Source organism: Trichechus manatus, unplaced genomic scaffold, assembly GCF_000243295.1.
Source record: "Trichechus manatus latirostris isolate Lorelei unplaced genomic scaffold, TriManLat1.0 scaffold00119, whole genome shotgun sequence".
Lineage (NCBI taxonomy): Eukaryota > Metazoa > Chordata > Mammalia > Sirenia > Trichechidae > Trichechus > Trichechus manatus.
The window spans coordinates 7,791,466-7,816,626 of NW_004444055.1; the positions used below are offsets into that span (position 1 = coordinate 7,791,466).

At 40.5% G+C, this 25,161-nt stretch overlaps 1 protein-coding gene across 1 annotated transcript in view; it reads left to right on the top strand.

Moving 5' to 3' along the window:
• Positions 1–8,474, top strand: part of CRADD (CASP2 and RIPK1 domain containing adaptor with death domain) — a 244,858-nt gene extending 236,384 nt beyond the window's left edge. The window contains exon 3 of the mRNA XM_004384206.2: positions 7,664–8,474. Coding sequence (XP_004384263.1) covers positions 7,664–7,965 — 302 coding nt within the window. The 3' untranslated portion in view covers positions 7,966–8,474. The remainder of the gene's footprint in view (positions 1–7,663) is intronic.
• The last annotated feature ends 16,687 nt before the right edge of the window (positions 8,475–25,161 follow it).

The following is a 25,161-nucleotide window of genomic DNA, read 5'->3' on the forward strand; positions in this document are numbered from 1 at the left end:
CCTTTATTTCTTTTTCTTGCCTTATTGCTCTAGCTAGAACTTCCAGCACAGTGTTAAATAGGAGTGGAGATTAAGGGCATCCTTATCTTGTTCCTGTTCTCAAAGGACGTGTTTTCAGCTTGTTTTCATTAAGAATGATGTTGGCCATTGGTTTTACATAGATGCCCTTTATTATGTTGAGAAATTTTCCTTCTATACCTATTTTATTGAGAGTTTTAATCATGAATGGGTGTTGGACTTTGTTGAATGCCTTTTCTGCATCAATTAAGATGATCATGTGACTCTTTTCTTTCCTTTTATTTATGTGGTAGATTACGTTAATTGGTTTTCTAATGTTGATACATCCTTGCATACCTGGTATGAATCCTGCTTGGTTGTGGTGTGTTATTTTTTTGATATGATGCTAAATTCTATTGGCTAGAATTTTGTTGAGAATTTTTGCATCTATATTCATAAGACATATTGGTCTGTACTTTTCTTTTTTTGTGACATCTTTGGTTTTGGTATCAGGGTTATGCTGGCTTCATAGAATGTATTCAGAAGTGTCACTTCCTTTTCTGCGTTCTGAAATAGTTTGAGTAGTAATGGTATAAGCTCTTCTCTGAATGTTTGGTAGAATTCTCCAGTGAAGCCATCTGAGCCAGGGCTTTTTTGTTGTTGTTGTTGGGAATTTTTTTATTACCTTTTCAATCTCTGGTTATGAGTTTGTTCAGAGTTTCAACATCAATTTGTGATAGTTTGGGTAGGTAGTGTGTTTCAAGAAATTTGTCCATTTCCTGTAGATTTTCAAATTTGTTGGAGTATAGTTTTTCATAATACTCTTCTGTTATGATCCTTATTGTATCTGTTGGATCTGTCATAATGTCCCCTGTCTCATTTCTTGTTTGGGTTATTTGCGTGGTCTCCTGTTTTTCTTTTGTCAGTTTGGCTAGTGTTTTGTCAATTTTGTTGTTCCTCTCAAAGTACCAACTTTTGGTTTTATTGATTCTTTCTGTTATTTTTCTATTCTCTGTTTCATTTATTTCTTCTCTGATTTTTATTATTTCCTTTCTTCTGGTGACTGTAGGCTTCTTTTGCTGTTCTCTATTTGTTCGAGTTGTGTAGCTAATGTTTTAATTTTTGTCCCTTTCTTCTTTTTTGATGGGTGCATCTATTGCTATAAATTGACCTCTGATCACTGCCTTTGCTGTGTCCCAAAGGTTTTGGTATGTTGTATTTTCATTCTCATTTGATTCTGGGAATTTTTTTATTCCATCTTTCATTTCCTCTATTACCCAGTGGTTCTTAAGCAGGGTGTTAGTTTCCACGTAATGAATTTTTTTTTTCCTTGCTCTTCCTGTTGTTTATTTCTACTTTGATGGCATTGTGATCTGAGAAAATGGTTTGTACTATCTTAATATTTTGGATTTTGTTGAGGGTTGCTTTGTGGCCTAAGATGTGGTCTATTCTGGAGAATGTTCCATGTGCATTGGAAAAGAATGTGTTCTTTGCAGCTGTTGGATGGAGTGTTCTATATGTGTCTATGAGTTCAGGTTGGCTGATTGTTGCCTTTAGAGTTTCTGTATGTTTGCTGAGTTTCTTTCTAGACGTTTTGTCCTTTACCAAGAGTGGTGTATTGAAGTCTCCTACTATTATAGTGGAACTGTCAGTTTCTCTTGTCAGTGCTGTTAGAATTTGTTTTATGTATTTTGAAGCCCTGTTGTTGGGTGCATAGATGTTTATTATAGTTATGTCTTCATGCTGGATCATCCCTTTAATCATGATGTAATGCCTTTCCTTGTCTTTATGGTGAATTTTGTTTTAAAGTCTGTTTTATCTGAGATTAGTAGTGCCACTCCTGCTCTTTTTTGGTGGCTGTTTACTTGATATATTTTTTCCATCCTTTGATTTTTAATAAATTTATGTCTTTGTTTCTAAGATGTGTCTCTTGTAGACAGCACATTGATGGATCCTGTTTTTTTTTTTAATCCTTTCTGTCACTGTCTGTCTCTTTATGGGTTCATGCAGGGCATTTACGTTCAGTGTTAATTATTGATAGGTGGGATTTTATTGTTGTCATTTTGTAGTGGGTTTTTTTGTGGTGCTGACGATTTCTTTGTTCCTCTTACTCTCCTGTGCTGAATTCCTTTTGTTTGTGGATTTTTTTTTCATTGGTTTTGTTTTTACTGAGACTTCATGTTTTTCTTCTTTATTTTGATGAGTAGGATTGTTAACTTTCTTTGTGGTTACACTGAAATTTACCCTTATCTTTGTAAGTTTGAACCAGTCTATTCTTGCTTGGTGTTGCCTTGCCTTCCTCTCCATTAGAAAGTTCTATAACTACACCATTTATTCCCTCTTTTACTGTTCTGACATTGTTGTCATTTGAAGATTACCCTCTTTGGTTCCCTGTTGTAACTCTTTTGGTTTTGAATAGTCCTTGTGAGTTCATTTCTTAGGTTGCTATCCGGCTGGTGCGGTCTTGTGTCCTAGATTCAGGCTGTCATCTGATATTTGTTGTCATAACAAAGGATTCCCTTTAATAATTCTTGTAAGTTTGGTTTGGTCTTTACATATTCCTTTAATTTCTGTTTATTTGGAAATGTCCTAATTTCATCATCATATATGAACAAGAGTTTTGCAGGATATATTATTCTTGGTTGGCAATTTGTTTCTTTCAAGGTTTTATATATGTCATCCCACTGCCTTCTTGTCTGCATGGTTTCTGCCAAGTAATCAGAGCTTAGGCTTGTTGTTTCCCCTCTGTATGTGACTTTTCATTTTTCTCTAGATGTTCTCAGAATTCTTTCTTTGTGGTTTTAGCAAGTGTGATTATGATATGCCTTAGTGATTTTCTTTTGCAGTCTATTCTATATGGGGTTTGTTGAGCTTCTTGGATGGTCAGATTTTCATTTTTCAAGATATTAGGAAAGTTTTCTGTCAGCAATTCTTAAGTGATTCTCTCTGTGTTTTCCATTTTCTCCCCCTGTTCTGGAACTCCGATCACTCGCAAATTTTTGCTTTTGATCGTATCCCACATAATTCTTAGGGTTTCTTCATTTTTCTTCGTTCTTTTTCCTGATTTTTCTTGAAACAGAGTTGAATCCAAGTGTTTGTCTTCAATTTTGCTGAACCTATCTTCCATCATTTCAGACCTGCTCCTCAGCCTTTCTGTGACACTGTCCATTTCTGAAATGTTGTTTATCTTTTGGATTTATAATTGATGTTTTTGTATGATTTCTAGATGTGAATTTATTTTTGCATTTTGTTCCTGCATTATTTTTCTGAATTCTTCCATTTTTTGTCTGTATTTTCCATGAATTTGTCTATTTTTCCTCATTTTTGTCTGCTTTTGATTTCAACTCTTGAATAGATCTGAATATTAGAATTTTGAATTCCATATCTGGTAGTTCTAGTGCCTTTTCTTCTACTGGAAAGTCATCTGGTGTTTTATTTTGGATGCCTACTGGAACCATCCTATCCTTTTTTTTTTTTTATGTTTTGATATTGTTTGCTGTCTTCAGGACATTCAGTAGTTATTTTCTTATTTATTGATTGTAGGTTTATTTGTTTTTTGTTTTTTATTATGTCTGAGCAGGTGGGCTGTGTGTCTTTTGTTGTTTGCTTATCTGTGGACATGATATTTTTTACTTCCTTGTCCAGTGGGCAGGGCCAGTTGTTCAGCTATGGTGTAGCAGGGCAGGTCCGGCTGAAGGGGAGGGGCTGGGATTGGTTGTTAGTGGTACGCACTTTGGGCCAACAAGATGAGCCAGTGGTCAGCGCAGGGCAGGTTCCAGTATATCGTGCCTGTGCTGCTTGGGAGCGCACTGTTCAGCACACGGTGCAGATAGGCAGGAGGTAATGGGAGTGGGAGGTTGTGATGTGTTGAGCTAGTTGGGTATGGAAAAGAAGAGAGAGAGGAGAGAGAGACAGGAGCAAAAAAAAAAAAATGCTAAGGGAGCTTGCCGTTGGAGTGGAGAGACAAGATACCGAGAAATGGAGAAAAAAAAAGAAATAGGGAAATTGAAAAAAAAAAAAAATGTCCCTAGGGATCTCACTGGCATGGTTGAATGCACTGAGGAGCTGCTCCCAAGCTGGGCAGTATAGCCTGGCTTTAAGGGGTGGAGATGATACATAGCACCAGGTATTCAGGAGAGAGTAAAAGAAGGTAAGTAAAAAGAGATGAAAAACCAAAAAATGAAGAAAAATAAAAGGAAAAAAGAAAGAGAAAACAAATTAACAAAACAATGAAAAAGAGAGAATAAAAAAACACACACACACACAAAAAAAACCCCAGGGATCCCACCAGCATGGCCACTGGGACTGAGGAAAGGGCCTGGGAAAGCCGTTCCCCAGCTGAGCAGTGTTTCACAGCCTGTCAAGAAGAAGCAAATAGGGCACACGGAGTCAGGTGTTCAAGAGAAAGGAGGGAAAGGAGGTGAGAGGCAGGGAAGAAACCAAAAGTGGCTGCAAAAAGCAATACCAGCACAAAGTAATGGCACTGAAGAAGCTGGCTGGTGTGGGTGGGGCGAATTTGCCCCACACATAACTGGCTCCTCCCTTGCTGCTGAGGCAGCCAGCTGGGGAGTGGCGGATCAGCTCTCCAGGAAGCCGGGAATCTGCCTGCCAGGAATCAGTGGACCTGCTAGCCTGGGAAGCGGCAAAGGTGAACTGGGGGGAGGCAAGGTTGGGGGTGGGAAAGTGTGTATTGTTGGTTACCAGGTGCTCTGCCTCCTGCTGGGAGCTCCGTGAATCTGCTTTCCTGAACACCCTGTCTGTGGATCTCTAGCAGGAGTCCAAGATGGTCGATCTGTGCTATGTTAGCTGATAGCAGACCTCCGCTGGTAACTCTCCTTGCTCTCTGTTTTTTGTCAGTTTCTTATACCATTTGGTGCTTGGTTGAGTTCTTTACCTCCTCAGTTGATGCTTAGGGATTCAGGAATGGCGCTTGTCTCTATTTTACTTAGTTTTTTGGGTCTTTGCTGTGGAGGGACGGCATGGTGATTGTCTATAGCGCCATGTTCCCAGAACGTCTGCTTCTTTTTCTTATGTTAAATTCAAGCAAAGTTAAATTTAATTGCTCTTATTGGAAAACATTTATATAGTCCTTTAATCTACCCATTCTTCTAACAGTATATGTGCACAAAGAGATGTCCAGAATGATGTTCACCCATATAAATACAGTGGTGGAATATTGGATAGCTTGTTATTTTTGTACTTTTCTGTGTTGCTTGAATTTTTTTTAACAAGCCCATATTTCTATAAAAGCCACAAAATCATTACTATTAATACAAATAGGAGCCCTGTTAGCACAGTGGTTAAGAGCTTGACTGCTAACCAAAAGGTCAACAGTTCGAATCTACCAGCCACTCCTTGGAAACCCTATGGGACAGCCATAATGTCATTACTATAAATATAAAATCTTGGTCAGTAGTGTCATTATTCTAATTGCTTCTTAGTCATTTTAAAAATATTGCAGTTTTGACAAACATAAGAATGAGTTCTTGACGATAGTTTTATAACTCAGGCCTAAGTTATTGGCAGGTGCCTGAAGGCCAAAGGCACGTGCTATGGAAAACATCTGCCATTTTAATAGGATGCCTTTTTCATTCTTAGTGAACTCATAAATCAAAACAGTGGGCTGAGTAAGGTTGTGTGTGAAGTGGGATTGACCCAAATCTCTGTGATGCTGATGGACAGGAAGTGTAGTCCCCTGTGCTATTGTAACAATGTCTCAACCAGGAGTACGAAAACCTCACTTCTAGTCCTCACCTAAGCAATAACTAGCACCATAATTTTGAGTGCTCGCTTCAAATAGAGTCCCTCTAAAACTGCACCTTGCCGCTGTGAGCTCCTTTCACTTCTTGAATGCTCCATGTTCTCCTGTCTCTGGGCCTTTGCACATGCAGTTCCCTCCGCACTGAACATGCTTTTCCTTTCCACCCCTTCACTCTGCTCCTTTGGGCTTCAGCTTTAACTTCCCTTTCTCTGAAAGGCCTCCTCTGACCCAGACTAGGTTATGTCCCTCTTTATAACTGGTGGCCCTTCTCATAGCATCTTTCTAATCATTTGCTCAATACCAGACCTCCTCAGGGTACTGGACTCAGGGAGACTGGAATCTGGTTTAGAAAGCGAAAGGTCAGGTTCTCATTGTACCTCTGCAGCGCTTGCTTTCTCCTCCTTGTCTGAGCTCTGCCAGAACGGTAACTGCTCCTGTGGCCTCTGTTGCTAGCAACGACCTCCTCTCTCCTTTCTTCCTGCTTCCTCATAACCTCTACGTTTGTTTGTTTGTTTGTTTGTTTGTTTTTCCTCAGCAGGCCTTTTGCCTCCTGGCTCTGTTAAAAAGGAACCCTGGTGTCACAGTGGTTAAGAGCTGCTAACCAAAACGTTGGTAGTTGGAGTCCCTGGGTGGCACAAACAGTTAACGCTCTCGATTGCTAAACAAAAGGTTGACAGTTCAAGTCCACCCAGAGATGCCTCAGAAAAGAACCTGGCAATCTACTTCTGAAATATCAGCCATTGAAAACCTATGGAGCGCAGTTCTACTCTGACACACGTGGAGTTGCCGTGCGTCGGAGTTGACTCAATGGCAACTGGAAAACCTAGGTCTAGATCTTGGTTCTGCTACCCTCTAGCTATGTGACCTTCAGCGGCTTGCTCAATCTATAAAATGGAAAAAAACGCTATCTACTTCCTAGGGTGGAGCCCTGGTAACGCAGTGGTTAAGAGCTCGGCTGCTAATCAAAAGTTCGGCAGTTCGACTCCACCAGCCACTCCTTGGAAATCGTGTGGGCAGTTCTACTCTGTCCTGTAGGGTCGCTATGAGTCAGAATCAACTCAACAGCAACAGGTTTGGGGTTTTTTTTTTCTGTTAAAAAAAACTGCAAATATTTCAAGTTTAAGTACATCAGGAGAGAATAGATGTTCAGTTTAGCCTGTTACCCCCCAGAACTGGCCACCCCTGCAGGGAGGAGCATTCACTGCTTTGGGATCAAGCCCTATCCCTGGGTCCACAGGCCAGTGTCAGAGTGAACTGGGGACTGTGCAGGCATTAAATTTCCCAGAAGAACTCCTTCCTTGGCCTTTGGTAAAATATATTGAGGTGAAAAAAACATGTTACATGTACACCAGTGTTTATTGCAGCATTATTCACAATAGTCAAAAGAAGGAAACTACCCAGGTGCCGATCAACAGACGAATGGATAAACAAAATGTGGTATATACATACAATGGAGTATTATTCAGCCATAAAGAAAAGTGAAGTCCTGATACATGCTACAACATGGATGAAACTTAAAGCATTTTGCTGAGTGAAATAAGCCAGATACATAAGGACAAATATTGTATGATCCCACTTGTATGAAATGTCTAGAAAAGACAAATGCTTAAAGACAAACATTTATTATTGGTTACCAGGGGCCAGAGAAAGAAGGAAATGGGGAGTTATTGCTGAAGGGGCATTAAGTTTCTGTTTGGGATAATGGAAAACATTTGGAAATGGATAATGTAGCGGTGATAGTTGCACAACATATATGACATTCCACTGAGCAGCCCCCCAAGAAGACTAGAAAAAGTTGGCCCAGCCATTTAGAAATATTGTCATGTTCTTCCCACGTTTCTCATTTCTGCCCACATTTTATTTGTTTGCTTATTCTTTCCACCATCATGTCTTTTTCCTCCTCAGATGACAGAATGCCTGGGATCCCTCTCCACATCCTCAACAGCTCCCCTTCGGACCGACAGATTAACCAGCTGGCCCAGAAGTTGGGCCCTGAGTGGGAGCCCATGGTGCTGTTCCTGGGACTGTCCCAGACGGATATCTACCGCTGTAAGGCCAACCACCCCCACAACGTGCATTCGCAGATCGTGGAGGCATTTGTCCGGTGGAAGCAGCGCTACGGGAAGCAAGCCACCTTCCAGAGCTTGCATCAAGGCCTTGAGGCCGTGGAGGGGGACCCCTCAGTGCTGCAGCACATGTTGGACTGACAGTAACTCTATCAATCCGCTGGGGAGGGTGTCCCCATGTCATATGTGCAGAATCCTGACTTTCACTTAAGGCAGTTTTTTTTTCCCCCCTTTCAATGATCTTTAAATAGAGGGGGGCAACAAAGTTTCCACTTGACATGACTAGAAAGGCCAGATTACTCAGTAGATCTCCCACATTGGCTCCACGGTTCATTGTTTTTAATTGCTAGAAGATTGTTTTGTTGTAATTGTGCAGTTTTTAATTGTGTAGTTGTTTGTAATAGACTGGTAAATCATAGTGGCTTTAAAAAAAATTATCACATTATATTCAGGTGTCCTGTATATAAAACACCAACTTTTATGTTGCCTGGGAACTGAACTGTGGACTTTGCAATTAATGATGATGATGATAATAAACAGTGAATTACTATATGTAATGTGCCCCTTTTATCAGAATGCATTATTTTTCCACCCTCATTCTTATATTGCAAAGATTAAGGGTATAAAATTACAGTCATCATTTCTTTGGAACAGGATAGTAGAAGTATAATCTTTACCATACTTTTGCTATGCAAGATAAACAGCTCAGACAGGGTGGCTGTATTGAATTTAAGACACTAAAGCTCCCTGCAAAGACCAGTTCAAGTACCAACATGCATACCTGAGCCCTTCGTCTCTAAAAGATTGCTTAATAAAATCCTGTGTTGTTTATTTAAAGGATTTATTCGTGGGACAAAAGGGTTGTTGTCTTTCAGTTGGGGCCATCATGAGTGAAGTGTTGTGCTCCTGAGGAGTATGACTTAGTCTTCTGTGCTTTCATTAATCGCTACACACCACCATGTTTGTAAGTTCTCAAGGCTTTTTATATTTGTGATCTCATTTGGCCCACACAATAATCCTGTGAGGTAGGTGGACAAGAGTGGTTAGATCTGTAGAGAGATTAAGCTCTTTGCCCAGGGTGAAGGAGCTAGAATGTGCATCTTTAGAGGCTGGTTCTGTGTGCCCTTACTAACTGCTCCTTGTGGCCACTCCTGTCTCTGACATGCTTATCGAAGAAGCTCCTCACTCCCCACCTATTAGCTGCGTTGCCTTGGACAAGTTACTTAGCCTCTGTTTCCTCATTTGTACACTGGGGAATTGCTTGTACCCACCTCTGAGATTTTTGTGATGATTAAAAGGATGATGTCTGCCAAGGGCTATCCAGAGCCTGGCCCATAGACGGCTGTCAGGAAATGATAGCCAGAAATGTAGCTGAACATGGAGTTCACAGGCAAAGCTGAATGGTGGCAGAAGCTGAGGGCACTGTAGGAGGGACTGTTTTTGCCATATTTCTTGCTAAGCTTTCAAATGTGGTTGTGATGTGATTTTATTAACTCTACAATGGATCCAGTCAGTGGAGGGGCAGGTGAACATTCCTAATCTGTAGTATGAGCTTTTTAATAATCGAGGAATTGATTTCCTAATTCTAACCTAATTTAGAATTTTTCAAAAGGGAAAAAAAATATACTTTTCACCTCTCTCCATTCCAACAACAAGTAAATGGAATGGTAGAGTTGAGCATGAAGTGGATGTTCAAAAAGATGACAGTGGTGTATTGATAGCATCCTTTCAGATGTCTGGTAGCCATATTCACTTTATTAAAGATTGGTTTTTCCACTATTCATTTACTCATTCAACAAACAGTTCAAAATGATAGTCTACTGGCCTTATCAGCTCTAATTTTCACATTTGTAACCCAGCCTGTAATTCATTATCTTGTAAAATTCTCATACTTTTGGACACATCACTGTGCCTGGTGACAGACTGTGCTTCTCTGGTACCTTAGTCATCTAGTGCTGCTATAACAGAAATACCACAAGTGGATGGCTTTAATAAACAGAAATTTATTCTCTCACAGTCTGGTAGGCTAGAAGTCCAAATTCAGGGTGTCAGCTCCAGGGGAAGGCTTTCTCTTTCTGTCAGTTCTAGAGGAAGATCCTTGTCATCAATCTTCCCTTGGTCTAGGAGCTATTCCACACAGGAACACTGGGCCCAAAGGATGTGCTCTGCTCCCAGAGCTGCTTTCTTGGTGGTATGAGGTCCCCCATCTCTCTGCTCACTTCTCTCTTTTATATCTCAAAAGAGATTGGTTTAAGACACAACCTCATCTTGGAGTTTGAGTCCTGCCTCATTAACATAACTGCCTCTAATCCTGCCTCATTAACATCATAGAGGCAAGATTTACAACACATAGGAAAATCATATCAGATGACAAAATATTTGACAATCACACAATACTGGGAATCATGGTATAACCAAATTGAGGCACATTTTTGGGGGACAAAATTCAATCCATAATATATGGCATCTTCAAATAAACTACTTAAGCCATTTTGAACCTTGAGATTGTTACTTTGCTGTTCTCCCCTCGGTTTCCTAATAGAGAGTTGCTTTGGCTTTTTTCTCACCACTCAGATGGTGGATATAACTACATCTGGCTACATCTGACTAGATTGAATTTGAGAAGTAGGTTCTGATGATTAGCTAGGCCATCTTCCATCCTTTGGAAGGAATATGTCATGCACAGGCACTTCTGTGATCTGTACGAGGGGAGGCGCAATTAGTGAAGAACCAGCCTGTGAGAGGCCAGGCAGACAGGGCCGAGGGGACCATTAGGCAGCTCTCACTTGTTGCCCTTGATGAGCAGGGTGTCTCCACACCAAGTGGCAGCAGCAATGGCTTGGGCCTGCTCATGCTCTTGCAGAAGGTTTGCAGAGTAGAAGAACTGAGCATTGCAAATCACTTCCTTGTTTTTACCTCTGGCTGTGAAGAGTGATGCTACATGGTATCTGCCCACCTCCCAAGAGAATCAGGTAGGTGATGTGTCTGCAAGGTCTCCATATGTTTTTGTACAGGAGACAATTCTACAATTCCAGAGACTGCCTATCCTCAACAAAATTCTGAATGAGTGCAATGAGGTCACAGAACACAAAGTTTGTTCCACGTTGGAGTTGAGGTGTATGTGTGCATTCATGAGAGTGTGCCACCTATCTTTTTTTTTAAATATGTTTTATTAAATTTTCTCAGTGCACATATGCATTTAGTAACAGCTTGAGAAAATACTAATGAGCAAGAAGAAGAAAATAATAATTACCCCTACTTCCATCTTCCAAAGATAACCACTGTTAAACCCCAGTTTTGGTATATAACCTCCGGTTAGTTTTCTATGCCTATTCTTATCCCTTTTATAACAAAATGGTATTATATTTTGCATGCTGTTCTACAACTGGCTTCTTTTATTTAACATATAACCATATTTCCACATCGTTCAAGATCTTTTATGTGTGTTATTTTCACTGTCCATTGTGTTTGGAGCACACTTTCTAGTCCTATGATTTTTGACAGCACGTGTGAAGAGATTGAAAGTCACTTAGGGGTGGCGCAATTGGTTAAGCACTGGACTACTAATCAAAAGGTTGGCGGTTCAAACCACCCAGAGACGCTTCTGAAGTAAGCCCTGGCGATCTGCTTTTGAAAGATTGCAGCCTTAAAACCCTATGGAGCAGTACTACTCTGCCCACATGGGGTCACCATGAGTCAGAATCGACCCAAAGACAACTAAAAACAGCAAGCTACTAAATATAATGTTCCTCACTATCAAAACATCCACCACTGAAAATGAAGAAAATTAAAGACACAAGGGAAAGATTAGTCCAAAGGACTAATAGACCAAAACTACCACGGCCTTCACCAGACTGAGTCCAGTACAACTAGATGGTGCCCGGCTACCACCACTGACTGATCTGACAGGGATCACAATAGAGGGTCCCGGACAGAGCTGGAGAAAAATATAGAACAAAATTCTAACTCAAAAAGAGACCAGATTTACTGGCCTGACAGAGACTGGAGAAACCCCAAGAGTGTGGCCCCTGGACACCCTTTTAGATAAGTAATGAAGTCACTCCAGAGGTTCACCTTTTAGCCAAAGATTAGACTGACCCATAGGACAAAATGAGACTAAAGGGGCACACCAGCCCAGGGACAAAGACTAGAAGGCAGGAGGGGACAGGAAAGCTGGTAATAGGGAACCTAAGGTCAAGAAGGGAGAGTACTGACAGGTCATGGGGTTGTTAACCAATATCATAAAACAATATAGGTACTAACTGTTTAATGAGAAGCTAGTTCTGTAAACCTTCATCTAAAGTACAATTTAAAAAAAAAGAGAGAGACACTAGGGGAAAAAAAGTCCACCATTATCCTGCTTTTTGCTCGATTCCGTTTAGAACCATGTCTTTCTTTAGGTAGAGCTGTTTACCAACTGTGTACTCTTTTATCTTCAAAACACATTCCTGTAAACATTCTGGACATTATTCTGAGGTTTTTGTCTCTTCCTTACTGCAAGGTGTAGTGCCCTCTACACTGTAATATGTGATGCACTCAGCTCAGTGTACCATTTCTATAAGAGTATGTGTTCTGAGTTCAGGATAGTATCCTTTCACCATACCTATTCAGTCTGTATGCTGAGCAACTAATCCAAGAAGCTGGACTATATGAAGAAGAACAGGGCATCAGGATTGGAGAAAGACTTATTAACAACCTATGATATGCAGATGATACAACCTTGCTTGCTGAAAGTGAAGAGACCTGAAGCACTTACTGATGAAAATCAAAGACGGAAGCCTTCAGTATGGATTAACTTCAAAATAAAGAAAACAAAAATCCTCACAACTGGACCAAGAAGCAACATCAAGATAAACAAAGATTGAAGCTGTCAAGGATTTCCTTTTACTTGGATCCACAGTCAACACTCATGGAAACAACAGTCAAGAAATCAAATGCATTGCATTGGGCAAATCTGCTGCAAAAGACCTCTTTAAAATATTAAAAAGCAAAGATGTCAGTTTAAGGACTAAGGTGTGCCTGACCCAAGCCATGGTGTTTTCAGTTGCCTCATATGCATGCGAAAGCTGAACAATGAATAAGGAAGACGGAAGAAAAATCAATGCCTTTGAACTGTGGTGTTGGCGAAGAATATTGAATATACCGTGCACTGCTGGAAGAATGAACAAATCTCTCTTGGAAGTACAGCCAGAATGTTCATTAGAAGCAAAGAAGATGAGACTTTGTCTCACATACTGAAGACGTTATCAGGAAGGATGGGGGACAGCATGCATGGTAAAGTAGATGGTCAGCAAAAAAGAGAAAGAACCTCAACGAGATTGTCATGGACTGAACTGTGTCCCCCAAAAATACGTGTCTACTTGGCTGGGTCATGATTCCCAGTACTCTTTGATTGTGTACCATTCTGTAATCTGATGTAATTTCCTTATGTGTTGTAAACTCAATCACTATGATCTAATAAGATGAATTAGTGGCAGTTATATTGATGAGGTTTACAAGATTGGATAGTGTCTTAAGCCAATCTCTTTTGAGATAAAAGAAGCGAGCAGGGACACATGGGAACCTCATACCACCAAGAAAGCAGTGCTGGGAGCAGAGTGCATCCTTTGGACCTGAGGCTCCTGTGCAGAGAAGCTCCCAGACCAAGGGAAGATTGATGACACGGACCTTCCTGCAGAGCTGACAGAGAAAGCATTCCCCTGGAGCTGACTCCCTGAATTAGGACTTGTAGCCTACTAGAGTGTGAAGAAATAAACTTCTCTTTGTTAAAGCCATCCACTTGTGGTATTTATGTTATAGCAGCACTAGATGACTAAGACAGAGATGGATTGACACAGTGGCTGCAACAATGGGCTGAAACATTGGGAGGATGTTGTAGGACCGGGCAGGGTCACTACGAGTCAGAACCGACTCAGCAGCACCTAATAACAACAACATGTTCTGAGGGGCAGTAAGATTTTACCTAGTCATCAACATTTGGTGGCACATTATAAATGTTTGAGGAGCCCTGGTGGTGCAGTGGATAAGAGCTCAGCTGCTAACCAAAAGGTCAGCAGTTCGAATCCACCAGCTGCTCCTTGGAAACCCTATGGGACAGTTCTACTCTGTCCCATAGGGTGGCTATGAGTCAGAATCGACTACAGCAACAGCTTTTTGTGTGTTTTTTATATAAAGCTTTGATACACCTGTGTGATGCTACTATTCTAAACCATCATTTTTAGTGATGACATATCTTTTCAGTATAGGAATGTGCCATATTTGTTAACCACTTCCCTACAGATGAATCTTTGGGTTGTTTTTCATTATTATAAACAATACTGTAAGGGAAGTCTTTATTGCTAAATCCTTTCGTTCATCAGAGGTTACAATGAACTGTCTCTCTCTCTTGTTTAACTCTAAACATATTTAAATTTTGTTACCAATTAGCTCTTACTGTGTAACAAACCACCCCAAATGTATTTGCTTAAAACCACAACCATTTAATTTAGCTCACAATCCTCATGCATCCCTGGTCAGCTGATGGGTTGGCTGAGGCTAGATGATCTAGGATGGCCTCATTCACATGTCTGGCAATTGGCAGACAGTTGGGGTAACAGTAGTATCTAGGCCACATGTCTCTTTCCATCAGACTTACCTGGACTTTTTTTAGCTGGCAGTGGGGACAAGGGTCCCAGGAGCAGCAAGAAGACAAGCCCCCCTCTTCTTCCATCCCTTTTGCTAATGTCCTGTTGACCAAACAGAGTCATAAGGCCAGCCCAGAGAAAGTGTGGTAGGGTTCTACCAAAGGGCATGGATAGAGGGAGGGGCATCATTTGGGTCAATTTTTTTTTTGCGATCTACCACAGCCAATATTTTAAAATTGTAATTTCTGGGTTCTACTGCAAAACAAAGTCTGGCTACTATGGATCTCCCTCCTCACACCACAGTAGTGGGCAGGCCCTTTCCAGCATGCCACCATCCCTCCACCAGTAGAATGCACGTCCTTGTACCCAGCTCCCTCCACTCATTGCATTACTTGCTTGGCCTCCACAGATATTTACATTTATGACCTCTAGGCATATATCCATGATGATTCTTAGAGTAAACTCTTAGAAGTAGGATTGCTGGTTTTAAAGGTTTACATATTTTTAAAAACTACTTTGATGACTTTTGCTTGAGCAAAATGCAGGGGATCTAGTTTTAAATGCCAGTTAGCCCTACTAGGCTTAAGTGGTCTACTGTGGAAGTTGCTGCTGGGGCACACATACACACGCACATTCACATACACACACACACTCATGCACGTGTTCATGTGCACGCAACTGAAGCAGTAGGATGAGTTTGTCTTCATGCCTGTCTTTGGAGCATTCCCCAGGAGTGGTGAACAGAGACTCCCTTCATTCACTTACTTAACAGACATTTATTGAGAAGCTAACTGTAAGCCAGTCACTTTGCTAAATGGGGAGGTGAAAAGATGACCAGTATACCGTCCCTCTCCTTCAGGAGCTTACTGGAGTTGAGACAGACGTGGATCTGCTGAGACAGATATGGATCTCTAATCACAGTATGATGCAACAAAGCCCATGTCTAAGTACTAAGTCGATGGGAACACTGGAAAAGTGATTTCATTCTGCCTGGCTACTTGGGAGGTGAGAGGTATGGGGAATCTCAGATAACGTTCCATCACTTGGGCAAGTTACCTTTCTGTGACACAGTTTCCTCATATATCAAATGTATACAATAATATTGCCCACCTTCTGGTTGCAGTAGGATTCCATGAGATAAAAAATGTGACATGCTTAGAACTGAACAGGGAGAAAAAAAAAGATTCAATAAATCATTGAACTGGATTATTTTGGCTATAGGAATTTTTCTAATATTCTTCACTCTGCCAAGGCCCTGAAAAGTGTGAGGATCAGAATCCCTTCTCCTACTGTGATCTGCAGTTACAGAAATAGGAAGTGTTTAGTCCTTCAGTACTTCGTTTTTGTTAGCTGCCATTGAGTCGGCCCCCAACCCATGGTGACCCCATACACAACGGAACGAAATGCTGCCCAGCCCTGCAGTATCCCCATAATCAGTTGAGGATCAGACCATTGGATTTTCACTGGCTGATTTTTGGAAGTAGATTGCCAGGGCTTTCTTCCACATTCACTGTCTTTTAAAAAGATCTTTAATAAGAAAATGTATTAATTTAAAGGAAAAAAAGTTATTCCTACCCCTATAATCTCCATTCTTGGAAAATATTCTGAAATAGTAGATTATTCTTTGCCATCATCAAGTATAACAGGCCCATTTGATGTCCATTTTAAGATTTTCCTCCTGTTGCCGATGTGGTCATTTCACTTCTCAGTACTTTTACGAGGACGCTAAAGATAAAGGAAAATGAGCTGGAAGGCAAACTTTGGAACTTATTCAGAATTGAAATGGAATTCTGATCTAGCACTTGACTATCATTAAATGAGTCCCTACAGTCATCAAACAAATTCTGACTGAGTACCCCTATCTCGGTCTCAGCAAAGTCCTGACAGAACTGATTCCTCTCCCATAATCTGGCAAGTGGGAAGTTGTGTGTTACCAAGAGAAAGGCTAGTAATTATTTGATCAAATCCAGCCCATCTAATGTTTTTCAAAAAAATTCTCCATTAAGAATATAATTTGACACCAAAAACAGCACTGGCTAGAGACAATATGAAAATGAAATGGAAACATATGTGTATTACTGAGATACACACACACACACACACACACACCATTTTGCATACATTTTTTAGGAGATTCCCCAGACACCTAAATCTAATTCACACATCCCAAGAGCCCTTAGTCCATAAATTATAAATGGGTCCTGGTACCAGACTTCATCAGTGTCTAGACCAGACTGATCATTTTTTTGGTTCTGTATAGTATTGGGAGGCCTTGTGTCCAATGGAACAGAGCTGATCATTTCTGTTGGATTGTACTAGGATATACATCCTTGTATGAAGGGATGAACAAGCTGTGCTAGGTACCAGAGATGCAAAGATATAGCCCCTGCCCTCCATGATCTCAGTCTGTTGGGGAGACAGACATAAAAGCCAGCAGGTATGATACAGTTTGGCCAGCACAGAAGAGGGAGCAACTAAGTCAACCACAGAGGAGGTGATACCTCAACTGAGCTTTTGTAACTTCTGCCCAGATTAATACATCGGTCCCTTTGAGAGACACTAATGCACATGGACACCCGAATTCCATTTAATTTATATTGCATCCAGTTTGATGAATGGCACTTCTTGCCATGAATCTGCAAGAAGAATAAGCCTCCAAGATGCTATTCCAAAGTAATTTAGAAACTAAGAGAATCTTGTTGATAAACTAAGTGGCAAATATTTTCCCATTCTACACATTAAGACAACAATGGCAAGTATGTGGCTTATTTATCCATAGTGGAATCAGCATCAGACTTCAGGTTTTAGTTATCAGGTGTATTTCCGGGTTCTTCTGTTTGCCATCCCTGCCTGTTAGTACCTCCCCCTAAGACTCCCACAGATTAAAAGTAGATGTTGCTAGTATACAGGGAATGTTTTTAATGTAACAACTTCTTGTTTACTTCTGAGACCTGTCAACAGAGCTTGGAAGAACAGGGGTTTCTGTCTTGTTGGCATTTACTGTTCTTATAGGAAAATTAAAGCCTCACAGAGCCACAGTTTGGTGAGCCAATTAAGCCTTTTCTGTTTTAAACTTATACAAAACATATGGCAGTAATTCTGATATCTAGTATTAATTCAAAATATAGGCCATGAGAGCTAGGTTTAAATACGTGATAAGAAAGATGAAAAGGACACAACCTCTCAGATATACTCACATGTTTCCATTTCATTGTCATATTCTACCTCTAGCCAGCACTGTTTTTGGTGTCAATTTATACTTGTAATGGAGAATATTTGTGGAAAATATGAGATGGGTTGGATTTGATCAAATAATTATTAGTCTTTCTCTTGGAGACACACAACCTCCCACTTTTCAGATTGTAGGATATTAATCGATTTTTTCAGGACTTTGCTTATACCAAGATCTTCTAGATAACTTATCAGCACCCTGCTTATCCCACCCAGGAGAATGCAGAGTGCCTACAAATGAAGTAAGTAAGCCCCGCAATAGACTGGTGGTGAACTTGGTGTCCCTGGTACATCCCCTGATCAAGGATGAGGGAGTCTGGTTTGGGAAATATTTCTCTAAAGGCCCAGAATATCTGTAATAGATAATGATTCTTAACCATTTAGGGGGCATAAAACCAAAACCAAACCCGTTACTGTCAAGGTGATTCCAACTCATAGTGACCCTGTAGGATAGAGTAGAACTGCCCCATAGAGCTTCCAAGGAGCGGCTGGTAGATTCAAACTGCTGACCTTTTGGTTAGCAGCCAAGCTCTTAACAACTGTGCCACCAAGGCTCATTAGGGGACATGGATCCCTTTACAAAAATATTAAAAAGTTGTGAACCCTTTCTCTAGAAAAATGTACATGCACACACACACACACACACACACACACACACACACAACATTTTGCATATAATGTTTAGGGGATTCCCATTACACCTGATCCAGTTTGCTCATCCCAAGAACCCTTAGTCTGTAGGTTATAAATGGGCCCCTGGCACCAGCATCTAGGCCTTACTGGTCTTTTGTGTGTGTTTGTGCATGTGTGTGTAGTATTTGGAGGTCTTGTGTCCAATGGAACGGAGATAAGCATTTCTGTCGGATTGTACTAGGATATACATCCTGGTACGAAGGACTGACCAAGGTATTTGAATAAAGGTAAAACCATTTGTCAAAACTCTGGTCTTCATACATCTGGTCACAGATCCTCCTCCCCTGTGGGAGAGCAGGCTGGTAGCCCTTCTGGACCCACCTCTTGGAAAGGTAAGAACTTGCAGACTTAGGATATATGATCGTCTCTGGCTCTAGGTGCTTCCTGCCTCCACTCCATCTTGTTAGAACGAGGGATCCTAGACAGGGAAGGACTGAGTCTTTTGTGCCTAGCCCATTGGGGATAGTTGATTTCAGGAGGAAATTATATAGAGGCACTTTTACTTTATATACTGGGAAATTATCTCCAACAAAATCTTGTTGTCCAGCCATCTGCTTGAACCATGTTTCTGTCAGCTTCTGGAAGTAGTAATTACTATATTCTCTGCTCAGAAGCTGAGCTCCATGCTAGCTTCCTGCTGAAGGAGTGGACCCTTTGATTGTCTGATGTCTGTTGTCAAGAGTTCTTTTGTCACTCACTATTGTCAGCTGATTTTCCAGTGGACACTTTATCTTTGAAGCTATAAATAAACCCTCCTAACATAAGTCCCGTCTTTATGAACATGTGAAAGACAAAATGCACCAATCAATTAAGGATATGATTTTATTCAGGCTGTTGCAATAGGGAGAACATTCATCAGGAGGAATGTCTCAAAGAAAAGGAAGGAAGCCTGGGTTTTATTGTTGTTGTTAGCTGCCGTTGAGTCAGCTCTGACTCATGGTAACCTTATATATACCAGAACACAAAGTTGCCTGGTCCTGTGCCATTCTCATGATCATTGGTATACTTGAGTCCATTGCTGCGACTATTTTGTCAATCTACCTCATTGAGGGTTTTTCTTGTTTTTGCTGACCCTCTACTTTACCAAACATGATGACGTTTTCTAGCTGTTGGTCTTTCTTGCTGACATATCCAAAGTAAATGAGTCGAAGTCTCATCATCCTTGCTTCTAAAGAACATTCTGGTTGTATTTCTTCTGAGACTGATTTGTTCCGCAGCCATTATGCAATAATCTTCGCCAACGCCATGGTTCGAATGCATCAATTTTTCTTCTGTCTTCCTTTTTCATTATCCAACTTTCACATGCATATGGGGTTTTATAGAGGCAAGAAAACAAGGGAATCATCACAAGTTTATGGGAATCATGAAGCAGTCTTATCTCCTTAAGCATGTCTTAGAATAGGCAAGGGTTGGGTAGTCCTTTGCTATTAGTGGGTTCCTGGAAACCAAAGGAATAGGGGATTTCTTAACCATCACTGCTTTCCAAGAGTACAGAGCTCAGATAAAGTTCAACATTATCAATATTCTCTTTTGTTCAGGAGGAATATCACTTGTCACTGAACAACACAAAGGTGATCGTAATCCTCCTGAGGCCTTGTTACCCAGATGGAGTACCAAACCAAAACCAAACTCACTTCCCTCAAATTAATTCTGACTCATAGAGACCCCATAGGACAGAGTAGAACTGCCCCATAGGGTTTCCAAGGCTGTAAGTCTTTATGGAAGCAGACTGCCACATCTTTCTCCCATGGAGTGGCTGGTGGGTTCGAACAACTGACCTTTTGCTTAGCAGCCTAGGGCTTTAATCACTGTGCCACCAGGGCTCCTGGGTGGAGTACACAGGGATACAAAGGTGAGGTCCAATCCTATCTGAGTCTTGACACCAATCTAAGAAAGGCAAAATGCACTGGACAATTAAGGATATGATTTTACTCAGGCTATTGCAATAAGGAGAACATTTATTAATGAGAACTATCTCAGAGAAAAGCAAGGGGTCCTGAGTTTTTTTGTTTTGTTTTGTTAATTGTCGTCGAGTCTATTACAACTCATGGTAAGCTCATGCATTCAGAGTAGAACCATGCTCCATAAGGTTTTCAAAGCTGTGACCTTTCGGAAGTAGATCACCAGGCCTTTCTTCTGAGGTGCCCCTGGATGGGTTCAAACTACCAAGCTTTCGGATAGTAGTCAAGCACTTAACCATGTGTGCCACCAAGGGACTCCTGGGTTTTTTTTTTTGTTGTGTGTTATCAAGTCGATTACAACTCACAGTGACCCTGTATGACAGAGTAGAACTGCCCCACAGGGTTTTCTAGGCTGTAATCTTTATGGGAGCAGATCACCAGGTCTTTTCTCCCATGGAGCAGCTGAGATGTTCGAACCACCAACCTTTTGTTTAGCAGCCCAGTGCTTAATGGTTGCACACTAGGACTCTGGAGGGGAAAGTTTAGAGGTAGGTAAATAAGGGAGTTATCAGGAAGTCTTATGGGAATATGAGGAAGGATGGATGTGATGTTAAAAAGAGAAAATTCAATAATGAAACACTGAGGTTTTTTTTTTTTTTGGAAGGCAGCTACTTGGCCAATTGACTGGAAGAGATCCGTATTTGTGACCATTCCAAAGAAATGTGATCCAACTGAATGCAGAAATTATCAAACAATTTCATTAATATCACATGCAAGTAAAATTTTGCTGAAGATCATTCAAAAGCGGTTGCAGCAGTACATGGACAGGAAACTGCCAGAAACTCAAGCCAGATTCAGAAGAAATGTGTAACAAGGGATATCACTGCTGATATCAGCTGGATCTTGGCTGAAAACAGAGAATACCAGAAAGATATTTACCTGTGTTTTATTGACTATGCAAAGGCATTTGACTGTGTGGATCAAAACAAATTATGGATAACATTTCGAAGAATGGGAATTCCGGAACACTTAATTGTGCTCATGTGGAACCTGTACATAGACCAAGAAGCAGTCATTTGAACAGAACAAGGGAATACTGAGTGGTTTAAAATCAGAAAAGGTGTGTGTCAGGGTTGTATCCTTTCACCATACTTACTCAATCTATGGGCTGAGTGAGTTATCTGAGAAGCCCAACTATAAGAAGAAGAAAGCAGCATCAGGATTGGAGGAAGACTCATTAACAGCCTGCAATATGCAGATAGTGCAACCTTGTTTGCTGGAATCGAAGAGGACTTGAAGCATTTACTGATGAAGATTAAAGACTACAGCCTTCAGTATGGATTCAACATAAAGAAAACAAAAATCTTCACAACTAGACCAATAAGCGAAATCATGATAAATGGAGAAAAGATTGAAGTTGTCAAGTATTTCATTTTACTTGGATCCACAATCAACACTCATGGAAGCAGCAGTGAAGAAATCAACGCACTGCATTGGACAAATGTGGTGCAAAAGACCTCTTTAAAGTGCTGAAAAGCAAAGATATCACTTTGAGGACTAAGGTGTGCCTGACCCAAGCCATGGTGTTTTCAATTGCCTCATATCCATGCGAAAGCTGGGCAATGAATCGAGAAGACCGAAGAAGAACGATGCTTTTGAATTATGGTGTTGGCGAAGAATATTGAATATACCATGGACTGCCAAAAGAACAAACAAATCTGTCTTGGAAGAAGTACAGCCAGACGCTCCTTAGAAGTGAGGACGGCAAGACTTAGTCTCACATACTGAGGACATGTTATCAGGAGGGATCAGTCCCTGGAGAAGGACATCATGCTAGGTAAAGTCGAGGGTCAGTGAAAAAGAGGAAGGCACTCAATGAGAAGGATCGGCACAGTGGCTGCAACAATGGGCTCAAGCATAACAAGGATTGTGTGGATGAAGCAGGACTGGGCAGTGTTTCACTCTGTTGTACATAGGGTCTATATGAGTTGGGACCAACTCAATGGCACCTAAAACAACAACAACAAGGTTTTTGTCCTAAGCAAATGGAAGGATGGAGTCACTATTAACTGAGATGAGAAAGACCATGCAAATGACCAGGTTTTGGGGGGATTAGGGGTGGATGAGAATATATTATGAATAAAAATAAAATTGTAATATTTATTTAGGTAATATGTCAAGTTCCATTTTCAGGAACATGTTTTTAATTTTGATTTTAATACTCCCAACATTATACAGTTATAGATAGATTTGGTTGTACTGGATATTTAATTTAATTTGAGAAATGTCAAAGTAATTAAACATAGAAAATGTGAATAGATGTATTCAGTCATTATCCAATGCTTGTTAATTAACAGAGACACAGAAGAAGCCATAGATGTAGTTCAACCTGTTAAAGCAAACATTAAATTAAACCAATAATAGAAATTATTGACGTTTATGAATATGTGATTTGCAAATTGGGGTAACACTTTGACTAGGAAGTCAAAAATGTTACAAAAATGAGAACTTCTAAAAATTCTTATACCCCATCTTATTGAGATTGCCATGGAAAAGAGCCACTGTTATATAAACAGTGTTTATATAATAATACTTTATCCTAAACCACAGCTTCTGGTTCCACCCTAGAGGCTCTGTTTCTGGCACCTGACTACCCATAGATAATTCTTGAAAAGAGCCCAATGCCTAAAGCAAAACAGTCTTCACTAAGCTACTTATTAGTGTTACTTATTGTGTGCCTTAAAGGTGACTTTTAGGAGACCAGTCTGCTCAAGGCTCAAGATTCAAAAGATCACCTTCAGGAAAATGGCCTGGGTGGGTCATCCCAACTCCTTGGAACCTATGGTCTCACCCAACCACAAGGGCACCAGGAAGTACAATTTTACTGTGAGCCTGGATGGAAGAAGGACTCAAATATTTGACAAATAGCACCAGTGGCTACCACAGCTGATGAAAGAGATGATGTGTTTGTTAGAAGGAGTACTGATAAAATGGATTCTGAAGGAAACTGTCCAAGGGGAGTAGTATCTTGACCCATGAACTAAATCTGTCCCTGTGGAAATATCTCCCTATAATTTGATTTTATGCTCACCATGCAAACTTCTGATTATGATTTAGCTTCCTTTGTGGATCTGCCTTTGGGGAAAAGAATGCACTATCCAGGCAAACATGAGCAGTATAGTTTATTTCTTCATCACTGAGGCCTTGGTTCATACAGATTCGTCCTTGAAGACCAGAGATCCATTCTTGGTGCACTGATTGAATTGAGTTTCTGTGCCTGCAGACCTGAGGATCAGACCTTAAACCAGGGAACCTACCAAGATAATAATGCCATAAAGCTGGTGTCCCGCTGATGATACCTGGCCTTGGATGTCTGGCCATGAAAATAGAGTGGATCAATTAAAGACATTTTAAAATAAAAATAAATGGCTGGAATTGGTGACCCACTGCGGCAAGGTGAAGCAAAAGGAGGAATTGTCACTCAGCACATGTTTTCATTCCATAGTAAATGTTCACCAAATATTTGTCAAATGAATGGATAAACTTAGAGTCTTGTGAGATCCATACTGAAGACTCTGTTTAGAATGCTGTTGGGTTAACTTATAACGAGATCCACAGTGACTCACTCTTTGTGTGGGTACATTACTAACCTGGCTTATTTCTAATTGTCCTCAGTGGCAAATGGTATTTTTAGCAAATTCCAGCGTGCTTAAATGTATTCTAGTTCCATTTCTTGAGTAATACATCACATTCACATTTTTTCATATTACCCTGTTACTGTACATAAGATTGAGAAACAATTTCCAAACAGTTGTTTTGCAGAAGACTGTTCATCTGTGTGTTAATAAGGACACTGAGAAGAATGTGCTAGGGAGGGCAGTGTTTAAATTAAATGTTTCTTAATTTCAGATCTTCTCAAAACCTCTAAGGTACCAATGTGCATTGCGAACCTCCAAAATGGGAATGCACTGTCTCCCAAATTATTTGACCATGAAATATTTTAACACCTAATACAAACTATTCTTCATTAGTGACACACATGAAGTTTGGGAACACTGGGTGCTATGGATTGAATGGTGTCCACCAAAAAAGATACGTTGAAGTCCTAACCTCTGTTCTCTGTAAATGTAAACTTATTTGGAAATAAAGTCTTTGCAGATACAATCAAGCTACAATGAGGTTGTTTAAATATTTTTCCATGAAGTCACCTATAAATACCTTCTGAGAGATTTGTCCTACAGACACATTGAAGTAGAGGACATATAATCTTGGAGAGTACTAGGAAAATTAGTGACTCAAAGTTACCAAAACTAACCAAGATTTTTAAAGGACATGAACAAAATGTTGGGTAGTATGCAAACAACATTAATTTATTCTCATCCTTCCACAATTCATTCCCAACGTTAGCAGCACATTAAGGGGCATGTGGAAAGAGAACCATAGTTTTTTGGAACCTTCTTTTTCTTCTTTAATGATCAATAAATCTGTCACATTTTTCATCCTATGATTCTTGTGTCTTCCTGTCTTGGCACCATAATGCGTTGAGCTCAAGAAATAGGTTGTGTTGCCTATTCTTCAGCAGGCAATGGGCATTCTCTCTGGTTGTTGTCAAATGCCAAGTGGCACCTGTAAGACAAGCAGGAAGGAACTGGTAAAAGTAGCCCCAAACCAGGAAGGTTCTGTCTATAGCCCCAGGCCTTTTCTGTGTGTCCCAACTCTTGCCAGCACTTTCTGTGTTTTTGCTGTCTTCTCATTTGGGCTCCCATTTGCTCACTCTGGTGTATCTCCCGCTAAGCCACTTGGTAATTGAACTTGACTTTTATCTTCCTTTCATCCTACTTCAAAAAGATATGAAAACAGCCTGCTTGTTTTTCCTGTAAGGCCTCAGC